Source organism: Pipistrellus kuhlii, unplaced genomic scaffold, assembly GCF_014108245.1.
Source record: "Pipistrellus kuhlii isolate mPipKuh1 unplaced genomic scaffold, mPipKuh1.p scaffold_m20_p_2, whole genome shotgun sequence".
NCBI classification, from domain to species: domain Eukaryota; kingdom Metazoa; phylum Chordata; class Mammalia; order Chiroptera; family Vespertilionidae; genus Pipistrellus; species Pipistrellus kuhlii.
This window is the reverse complement of record NW_023425515.1, coordinates 134,290,348-134,301,669: the sequence shown is the minus strand read 5'-3', so window position 1 is coordinate 134,301,669 and position 11,322 is coordinate 134,290,348. Positions and strand designations below refer to the sequence as shown.

Genomic DNA, 11,322 nt, shown 5'->3' with positions numbered 1-11,322 from the left:
AGACCTGAGTAAGTCGCATCATCTCTTGGGCCTTCCCTCCATCACCAGGGGAAGGGATTACACTATAAAGATATTGAAGGTTCCTTCTAGTTTTAAATATTTTGTGGTTCTCACCTTTGCGCTTCTATCTATAAAGATTCACAATGTCTCTTGAGAGATACCATTGTGGAGGCATCACTAGACCCTTCTCTCCTAGCATTGTCAAAGGCTCTTGTCATTTCTATAAGAAATTCATGCTACAAAGCAACAATCCTACCTAATTAAAGAGAAACATGCAAATTGACCACACCTTCACTATGCCCAAAGCCCCGCCCACCAGCCAATCAGGGTGAGCATGCAAATTAACCCAACCAAGATGGTGGTTAAGTTGCATATCCAGGCCAGAGCAAAGACTGAGACAGTGTAGAAAGAAGCCAAGTGCTGCAGAAGGGAGTGAAGCTGCAGAGATGCAAGCAAGTGGGCCAGCGGAGAAGGAAGGGAAGCAGGCTGGGCGGGGAGAAGGGAGGAAAGCAGGCAGGGCAGCAACCACAGCAGGAAGCTCTGTTGCAGGAATCTTCCTGCAACCGGCATCTAGTGGGAATATATTTGCAAAGTCACACACCTGCTCTTCTAGCCTTCCTACTTTCCTCCTTAACTCTTCTCCTTCATTGATTCATTCAATAAATATTTGCCGAGCACCTACTAGTGGCAAGCACTGTGCTAGGAACTGGAAAAGCAATTGGACCAGAAACATCCTATGGAATTTATGCTTGAGTTAGGGAGGCACAATGAACAACTTGGTAAATGAAGGAACAAGATAGTTTTAGACAACAGTACTTTCTAAGAGGCAATACAACTAGTTGGTGGTGTTGCTTTGGTTAGTGACCAGGGAAGGATTCTCGGACTAGGTTTGAGTTGAAACCTGAGCAATAAGCAGAGCTAAGAGGGTTCCAGACAGATGGCACAGCAAGAGCAAAGGTCCTGAGGCGGGAACAATGCAGATGTGTTTGGGGCAAGGAAATGAAGGTTATTATGACGGGAACAAAGTGAACTAGGGAGGTTGGAGGGGTAGGCAGGGTTCAGATTTAGTAGAGTCTTATAGATGGTAAAATGGTTCAACTTAAATTTCAATGCAAATTGGAGAGTTATTAGGCATGGAATGATATGACCAGATTTATTTTTTTGTAAGATCATCCATGGCATTCATCCATTTGGTGTTTTTTAAAATATATTTTTTGTTTTGATTTTAGAGAGAGAGGAAGGGATAGATTGGTTGAGGAAGAGAAACATCAATTGGTTGCCTACCTAATGCACCCCCATCCAGGGATTAAACCCACAACTCAGATATGAGTCCTGACCAGGAATTGAACTGGTGACCTTTTGGTACACAGGACAACGCTCAACCAACTAAGCCACACTGGCAAGAGCCTTTTGATAGTTTTTAAGTATTAGCATACGTTACTACACTGGCGACAGCTAAGCAGAAATTGAAGGACTCATGGGAATTGGAGCATGAGAAGGAAGCATAGTTTGTGTTTAAGGACCTGCAAACACTGAGTGGAACAGAGCCCAGGATGCAACGGTGGAAGAAGTAGACAGAAGTGGGGAGAGGGGTCATATCACAATAAAGCCTCCTCAGAGATGAAGCTGAGGAGATTGGATTTATTCTTAAGGCAGCGGGTTTCTGATGACACAATCAGATTTCTGTTTTTGCTGCCATGTGGATGGTGATGAAAGTGGGCAAGACAGAAGCAGAAAGTCAAGCTAGGATTGTGCAGTAATCAGGGAAGACTGTGGTGACTTAGAGCAGGGCCAGAGCAGTGGGAATGGAGAAGCCTACTTGGGTTTGAGAGGGTTGAGGTTAAAGCCAAAGGGGATTACATGCGGGATTGGGATTGGCATATTCCCATTGGATAGGGAAGGTCAGGAGTGTGGAGGTCAGGCTGGTACCTGGGACTCAGGGATGGAGTCCAGACCTCTCTGAGCTTTGTACTATAAACTAGAGATAATATTGGGTTCCTGAGTCTAAGGTGAAGCAATGCCTCTCTCTCTCTCTCTCTCTCTCTCTCTCTCTCTCTCTCTCTCTCTCTCTCTCTCTCTTATTTATTTATTTATTTATTTATTTATTTTTTAATATTTCTTTATTGACAACAGAGAGGTAGGAAGGGGTAGAGAGAGATAGAAACATCAATGATGAGAAAGAATCATTGACTGGCTGCCTCCTGCATGCCCCCGACTGGGGATCAAGCCCACAACCCAGGCATGTGCTCTTGGCCAGAATCAAACCTGGGACCCTTCCATGTTCTATCCACTGAGCCAAACAGGCAAGGGCGAAGCAACCTCTTTTTGTCCAACCTCTTTTTGTCTTAAATACCCCCGGCTGCTGCCAGTGCTACTGGACAGTGATGGGGAGAGGGGAGAAGGAAGTAGGAATCCCTTCTTGAAGAAGAAAACAATGAGTCAGAAGAATATCCCATGCTTGTGCCTGGTTTGTAGGAATTGAAATTAAATCTTCCTAGCTCCTAGCATTTTCCATCTACAGAATGAAGTTTCCCCTCAAGAATCTTCATTAGAGTCCTCACCGAACAGCAACATGTAAAACTGAGAATCTCACTCTGTTGTCTTTAAAACGTTCATTCCCACAACCACTAAGCACCTGTCCAAGCCAATGTCTAAAAGACAGAGGAGCCAGAGCAGGTTAGCAAAGGTCTCGGGAAAATCACTCTGCTTCCAGGATCATCTGCCCACCACCCCTCCCCCAACTCCATCTCCTGGCCCCCACAGCATCTTGTTGCTCTTCCTCTTAATAGTTTTTGAAGAGTTAACAGAGTGAACAGAATAAGGTTTAGGCAACAGAGAGCATATAAACAGGTATCTCGCCGCTTCAGCAGCTTGGGTTTGTCTCAATTTTCTTCAAGTCAGGAAAACTGAACAAACAATAGCAAGACACGGAGGCCCTGTTTTGAGACACGTGTCTCTCATTCAGGAGTCGGGAGCCCTGTGTTGGAGCCACGACTATTAATTTGTTGTAATATTAATGAACGGATAAGAGTGGAGCCCTCTGATGTTTATTGCTTATGATCTTTTGAAGGTCTCTATCTCTTTAGATGGATGGCCAGCAAAAATAGAAACTGTTAAATAAGGCAAGACTTTTTTTTAAGCCTTTGTATAAGTTATAACCCACTGGCCCAGGGGAGGGTTATATAAACAGACCTCATTTAAAACTCCAGCTCTGTCACCACCCAGTAGCCATATGATATGTTGGAAAGTGTTAATTCATCTTTCTGAGCCTCAGTTTTCTCACTTGTAAAATGGGGATGCTATGGTGCCCATCTTGGAAGGCAGTATTTCATGGTTAAGAGCACAGACTCTTAAGCCAGACCTACCTTAACTTCGCCGCCACGTAGTATGTGGCTTTAAGGGAAGCCACTTCAGCTTTCTGAGTCTCAGTTTCCTAACCTGTAAAATGGGGAATGTGGTGGTGCCTTCCTCAATGAGTTGTTCTGAGGGCTGTAAAGCAATTACAATCTTCTTGTGATGAGGGGCTTTCCCAAGAAGTAGGCCCCAGGGAAGCACTACACACATTGCAAGTACTATTTCAGTATTTTTTAAACAAATAAAAAAGGTCTTAAGATATGTATTTATTAATTTTAGAAAGAGAGGACAGGGGTAGAGAGAGAGAGAGAGAAACATCGGTTGCTGCTTCCTGCACACCCCCTATAATCGAGCCTGAAACCCAGGCATGTGTCCTGACCGGGAATCAGACTGGCGACCTCTTGGTGCATGACTCAATGCTCAACCATCTGAGCCACATCAGCCAGGGCTAAAAAGGACTTTTGAGAAGACTAAGTAAGAAAATGTGTAAGAAGCCAAGGGGAGTCAGTATTGAGATACAGAGCCTCCTCATTTCACTCCTGCCCCAACCTCTGGCCTGTCTGAGGACTGAGCATATGGTCAGATATGGTCAGTGCTAAGTCTATACGGTGGGACAGCTCATCCAACTTTTAAAAATATGGGGCACTTTCTGGCCCTCAAGGTTTATATTCTCCCTTGCAAGTAGAAGCTGGTATCGATTTCAGAGTCTTGTCAGGGGAGAAGTGGTGTTCTTTATTTACTAACATTTACTTGGACTGGTATCTGGGACACCCCAAATATGCTATGAGTCATTCAGAGGATAACGAGATCTATAGCACTGTACAGATTACTCACTAATTTGACATTTGGGGATTTTTTTTTTTTTTTTTTTTTTTGTGCAAAATGTTAGGGAACATTTGACAAGATGCAAATTGCTGCATCCATAAGTACATGTGACTCTGAGCATGGGAGGCACCCTCCCCGATGTGGTTGCATTTGTTTCCAGCACCAGCTGTTGCATTCTGACAAGGTGGCTTGTTTTATTTTTCTCCCCTAAAGGAAAAAGTATTTGAATTTTGCTCTGAAAAACAACTAAAACTCATCAAGCACCTATTATGTTTCATTCAATCTTTACTGTAATCCTGTAGGTATTTATCATTAGCATCTCTATTATGTAGTGAGAACACTGGAGTTCAGAGATGTGAAGCAACTCGCTTAAGGCCACACAGCTCTGCTGTTTCTAAGCTAGAATTTGGACCGGGGGCTGCCTATCCCCAAAGTCTGGGTTCTGCTACAGCAGAATGTCTCTCAGGCCAGCAGAGCGACATCTGATTCTGACTTGCTTCTCCCACAATGAGGAGATGTGAAGGTGAAGGAGAGGAACATTTCTCGGTCAGTCCTTTGTTTTAAACCGCTGGGCAGTGTCCTGTTTTACACTGTTTCATAAGTGAGGTCTGAATGAGCTGGTAATTTTATCATGACATTGTTTTCAGAGCCAAACAAGGAAGACTGTGTTAAGGGAACGAGAAGGGCCCTCCCAGGCCCCATCCCCGGGCACAGTTATCGTGGTCACATTATTTTTGGCATTGTACCATACTGCTGAGACTTTCCACTCCCTGTCAGGCAGATTTTCTCCTTGCTTCCTATCAGCCCCAGGAAAACAAAGGGGTAAGTATATAGGATCTGGATGTGAGGAATATAGGATGTCCAAGAAGTAGGGGTAGGGACCTCAGGGAAAGCCTGGATTCTGGGCCATAGTACTTGGAGGAGCCCAGATGAAGGGAGGAGCTGTTCCTCAAAACAGAAAGAGAGACCCTAGGGAGGTACTTAACACACATCAAAAGAGCAAATAAATGCCTCCTGGTTCCAAAGGCCACCCCAAAGCCATACTCGTCAGTTAACATTTTAAATGAAAGACAAATATCTGGGAGATGCAAGTTAAAACTATGATGAGATTTCACCTCACACCTGTCAGAATGGATGCTATCAATAAATCAACAAACAACAAGTGCTTGGTGGGAAGGCAGAATGGTACAGCCACTATGGAAAACAGTATTGAGTTACCTCAAAAATTAAAAATTGAACTGCCATTTGACCCAGAGATCCCACTTCTGAGAATATATCCTAAGACACCTCAAATCATCAGTCGGAAAGAATATATGCACCCCTATGTTCATAGCAGCATATTTATAATATCCAAGATCTGGAAACAGCCCAAACACCCATCGGTAGATGAATGGATAAAAAAAAGTTGTGGTACATTTACACATTGGAATACTATGCAGCTGTAAAAAAGGTGTTCTTACTCTTTTTGTAACAGAATGGATGGATCTGGAGATTATAACAGTAAGTGAAATAAGCCAGTCAGAGAAAGACAAATGCCAAATGATCTCACTTTATGTGGAATCTAATATACAAAATAAACTGATGAACCAAATAGAACCAGAGGCATAGATACATAGAATGGGCTGACAGAGGGGAGAGGGGTAGGAGGGACTGGATGAAAGAAGGTAAAGCTATCAACCAAAGAACATATATGTATTGTTGGTGGAATACAACAGTGTGGTGATGGCTAGAGGGAGGGATGGTCAGAGGGAGGGAGGGACAGGGGCCTGGTGGAGGTGGGCAAATGGAGGGAAAATGGGGGGTATCTGTAATAGTTAGTGTCAACAACAACAACAACAACAAAATAACAACAGCCAAAACTAAACTTTAAATATTATAGTAAAATAAATAGGTAGATAAATAAATAAGTAAAAGTTTTAGTCTAAAAAATAAAGAAGACAAAAATACAGTGTTTCCTTCCAAAAATGTATACACACTTTAACAACTAAGAACTCAATTTTGAAAATGAAATGTATTTTAATAAACACTGCCTTTATAATTATTCAAAGTGTATGTATACATATATTTTTTGGACACTATATTAAATAGGAGGTAAGAAAGCCCTAGGATTTTTCATACATTTCCTTATACCTTTCCTATCTCTCTCTGTTGGTAAGTCGGGACTGCCCAAAGCTTTTCAAAACAGAGATTGTGTGCTCTGTCTGATTTTTCCTGACTGCTTGGTAGCATTGTGTGTATGGTAAAGGCTTAATAAATGCTTGTTGAAATGAAAATGATGCCGAAACCGGTTTGGCTCAGTGGTAGAGAGTCGGTCTGCGGACTGAAAGGTCCCAGGTTCGATTCCGGTCAAGGGCATGTACCTTGGTTGTGGGCACATCCCCAGTAGGGAGTGTGCAAGAGGCAGCTGATCAATGTTTCTCTCTCATCGACGTTTCTAACTCTCTCTCCCTCTCCCTTCCTCTCTGTAAAAAAATCAAAAAAATATATTAAAAAAAAAAGAAATGAAAATGATCCTTAGAACAAGATACATCCTGTGAATTTTAATACTTTAGTATTTAACACTTTAAGGTTTGATAGTGACTAAGTTCTTTCTTTCTCTAGCTTTGAACATTTGAAACAGGTTTACAACACTTGGTTTTTAACAAACAGAAATATATAGGGATACAACTCACATATCTGGATCAGAAGGCTAGAACAAGGGTTCCCTACCTTTTCAACCATGGAAGTCATTTTTAATGTTATGAAACCTTCATGGATCCTTCCATATGATAATGGTTGGATTTTTAAGGTCTATTAAATTGGGAGAAAACTACAATAACAAAATACTTTGTAGCTAATTTTTATTTTATTCACTCCAACATCTAAAAACTGGAAAGAAAAGAGTAGTATGGCTTGGGACCTATTACAATATATAACCTAGTTATCGGCAGGGCTTGGGTAGAATAGGGCAATGACTCCTTCGGCTGGGAGGTGGGGAGTGTGGTGGGCACAGCCCGAGCTTGGAAATTGGTGGGCTAAGTGTCTGGAGGTATTTAGCTTCTTTTGGTCTCCTCCTCCACTTCCTTTTCTATACAGTTGAAAGCCACAGCCATGTTAGCAGTTGCAAACCAATTAAGAGTGCTGATTCCAAATGCAAACTGATGAAGGGCTGGGTTTATTCATCTGGGACTTCCTTACTCCAGAAGTGGTCCAAGGAAAACTGGCCCCACTTGAAGTCTTTAACACAGTTAGAATGGTCGCCTAAATGTCCTCTTCGGAGGCAAGGAGACAGCACGTGCTAGTGAGTCAAACAACGCCTTGCTCATCCAGAGGCCTTGGTACTAAGTCTGGCTCTGTTTCCAATTGGCTGACCAAGCCAATTCAGCTCTCCGGAGTACCCTAGACTCATTTGCAAAGTGGGAGTTGGAACTAGATGACCTCTGAAGGCCCATCTCTAGGCTACAGATCCCCAGGAACGGTCCTGAGGCACCAGGGCCATCTTCCTGGGGCGAGATGCCACCCAGCTTGTCTTTATGCCAAGCCCACTACCTGCACAGACCAGCTCACGAAAGGTTGCACTCTAGACTTTGCTCTGGGTCTCTCTGGAAAGGGAGCTTTCATTTTTGGTGTCCTATTATTAACCTTTTTCCACGCTCTGTTTTCCAAGTTTAGGTTGGCTCAGCAGAGATGAACATGGATTGTTTGGATTTTTGCCCAAGCTGTTCTCCGAGCCTGATAGCACATTCATTACTCCCTACCCATGGTTTCTGCTAAATGACCTCGTTAGTGCTCTAATTACATGTTGCTCTTCAGAAAGCCGGGGGTGGGGGTGGATGAGTTAACGAAGGCTGAGGACTGAGATGGAGTACATTGTAAACATGCTGAATGACGCCTACCTTCCCCTGGCCTGATTACCCATGGGGAGTTGGAAGGCAAGCTTTATACTTCTTTGTCTCCTCTTCTTCTATCATTACACATGAAAAGATAACAATAACACATACAAAATGTGTTGGTGATAGTTGGTAACACATGAATTTGAAAGCTGGATAACAATATCTTTATCATTTGATGTCCATAGAATCAGAGAATTAAACACACACACACACACACACACACACACACACACACACAATCCTAAGGGAATAAAAGTGAAAACAGATATTTTGGATTGTCTATTGTGCTCATAAAGGTGTTTGTTCTTCTTACCAGCAACCCTATGGGCTAGTTATTATGTTTGATTTATTAATGACGCAGCAGGGTCAGGGAAGTTTAAGTACCGTATTTTTCAGACCATAAGACGCACTTTTTCCCCCCCAGAAGTGGGGGGAAAAAGTCCCTGCCTCTTATGGTCCAAATATAGCCTACACATATACTTTAAAAAAAAAGTTTTTTTACTTGCCCGGCTCTGTGTGGTCTCTGTGTGCTTGCCCGGCTCTAAAATGGTTCTAAATGCTGCTGTTTACTTTACAGGGTTGATTACATGTGTTTATGACTGTGATGTTGGGTTTTAATGCACATAAAATATTTTAGGACACTATTCATTTCAGAATCTTTTTTTCTTCATTTCCCTTCTCTAAAAACTGGTGCGTCTTATGGTCCGGAGCGTCTTATGGTCCGAAAAATACGGTATTTTCCAAAGCCACAAGTCAAGTATGTGGCAGAGTTGGGAATTGAAAGCCGAGGTACGTCTGACTCTAAATCCCAATATCCCATGCTACCTCTCTATTAATTAACTCACTCATTTATTCATTTACCCAACAAATATATTCTGATGTCTATCCTATGACAAAGTATAATCACAACATTTCAGAGTTTCTCTATTACTATTTTAAACTCAAGTCTACAAATTCCTCAGGTGACTTTAATTCAGTGGTGTCTTCTTAGATCATGATTTCCTGGGTCCTCTCAGGCTTCTTACACTTCGGCCTTGAGGGACAGATCACAGATCTGAGATTCAGGATCCTGGTTGGTATCTTTAAAGGTTGTTCTGAGAAAACTTCTGTTTTTCAGGTAAGGAAACGGAGGTTCAGAGATTTGTTGAAGTGGTCAACTTTTTACTGCACCACATTCCTGTGATGCCAAGAGTGTATGTGTATGTGTGTGGAGTGTTGAGGAAGGAAGATGGTGAGCTGGGATCAACAACGAAGATTTTCACTGTCTTCTCACCTCCAGCAGCCCGTGCGCTTAAGGAGAGGGGCCGTGCCCACCGCACACAGAGGCTGATGAGCAAGTGACCTTAACTTTAGCTTGTTAATTACAAAACCACAAGGGTTTAATTTTAATGAGAGAGAACCCATCTTCCAACTCGGGTCTCTGAAGCATAAAGGGTTTTCTTTTGGGTAATGTTTAGGTGAACTTGTAGAGTAAAATACTTTCACTTATCCCAGTGAAATTCTCTCTGCCACATTTTTTTTTTTAAAGTGGCAAGTACGATATGTTGAATGATGAGAAATGTCCACACTTATGGAAAAAAATAAATGATGTGATAGTAATATTAACGGGATTCAACTTTCACCAAGTGATGAACTTTCTTAAGACAGGGCGGTCTAACCCATGTGATTACTAATTAGCATTTCAACAAAGAACTTGGAATTTTGCAAACCAGGCATTTAAAAATGTGAGCATTGTTTGTTTGACAGACTGTCAAGACACTTGTGCAGGCTTAATGTATTAGTTTATTCTATGGCAATCAAGTTGTTATTATAACTACAAGAGGACGGAAAAATAAGACTTTCACAGTCAAATCAGCCATAGGAAAGAATCGGAAAAACAAAACACAACTTTGAGCTATTTCCTGAATCTATAGTGTATTTGCTGAACTGGGGGTGTGAAACAGCAGGAAACCATTACCGCATGTGATCCTAGTTTTAATGATTCCACTAGAACATAATAAACATATAATATGTATGCCTCAAAATAAATTATAGATCCCACAGTAAAAGGCAACCTCTTATTCCACATTTATCAGTTTTGGAGAACTGCTCCCTTCTTTTGCAAATAAGTCATTAAGCTTCTTGTTTCACCACGGAACAACTTTGCGAAGAATTATTCAAACCTTTTGAAGTAAGTCATTTGTATTCCTCTTCTATTTTTAATAACCAAAAACATACACAAGAGATGCAAATATGCCTCTAGAATTTTTGAATGACTGGACAAAGCACTGTTAAAAATTCAACAGCACTAATTACTAGCTAAGCGGTATAAAAACCTCTGAATAAATGTCAGCCTAGGAGATAAGCTCTTATCTTAATCTAATGACTCCACAGACTTAATTTGTCAGGCCAGCCTTGCTGATGAAAAACAGGCTTCTAGTCTCCAGTGTGAGCAGGGACATCGTTCCAAAGCTTTGAAGTTGAATAGTAATACCATCAGTGTCATCCTATAAAAATCTTGCCACCAAGCCAATTTAATTCTTATTGTCCTGTTACACTAATTAAAGTTGTTCCACCCCCGTTGGACAAATATCTAAAAGTGAAGTCAATGTATTTGTAGATTTGCTACATTTTGAACTAATCACCCTCAACTTCCCATGTTTTGTGCATTTTTCTCTCATACAGCCGGAACAACAGGGACCATCTATCTTTCTGTGGGGAAGCTGAGATATCCAGAAGAATCCATTCATTCAGAGGAACCCATTCATTGAGAAGCCATGTAGCAGAGTAGCTGAGAGTGGATCTTCTGAGGCAGAAACACCTGGAGAAATTTTTGCTCTGTCATGTAGAAGCTGTGTGACTTTGGGTAGATTTCTTAAACTTGCTTAGCCTCAGTTTAATCATCTGTAAAATGGAAGGTAATCGTGGACATTATGAAGGTTAAATAAAATAATGCTTGCTAAGTACTTAGAGTGCCAGACCTTTATATTTAATTCAGTTCAGCTTTCATTCATTCACTGACTCCATTCATTTATTTATTCAATAAACAAATACATATTGAGTCTTAACAAGTCCATGGCACATGCTAAGTGATATATAGGGCACATGAAGAGCCAAAGGGCAGAATCTGTTGCCTTTGAAGGACTTTGTATGAACTTGCAGCCGGAGTCTGACACAATCAGCTGATCTCACTACACTTGGGAAGGAAATGCCACAGAATTAACAAGACTTTCCACTTAAACTTCATTGTGAACCTTGTTGTTGGTTTTCCAGAAGAATGGGGATGTAAATT

At 41.6% G+C, this 11,322-nt stretch overlaps 1 protein-coding gene across 1 annotated transcript in view; it reads left to right on the top strand.

Annotated features, from left to right (window-relative positions):
- Nucleotides 1-10,996, top strand: part of LMO4 (LIM domain only 4) — a 44,051-nt gene extending 33,055 nt beyond the window's left edge. Inside the window, exon 5 of the mRNA XM_036447958.2 lies at nucleotides 10,716-10,996. Within this exon, the coding sequence (XP_036303851.1) occupies nucleotides 10,716-10,757 (42 nt within the window). The 3' untranslated portion in view covers nucleotides 10,758-10,996. The remainder of the gene's footprint in view (nucleotides 1-10,715) is intronic.
- The last annotated feature ends 326 nt before the right edge of the window (nucleotides 10,997-11,322 follow it).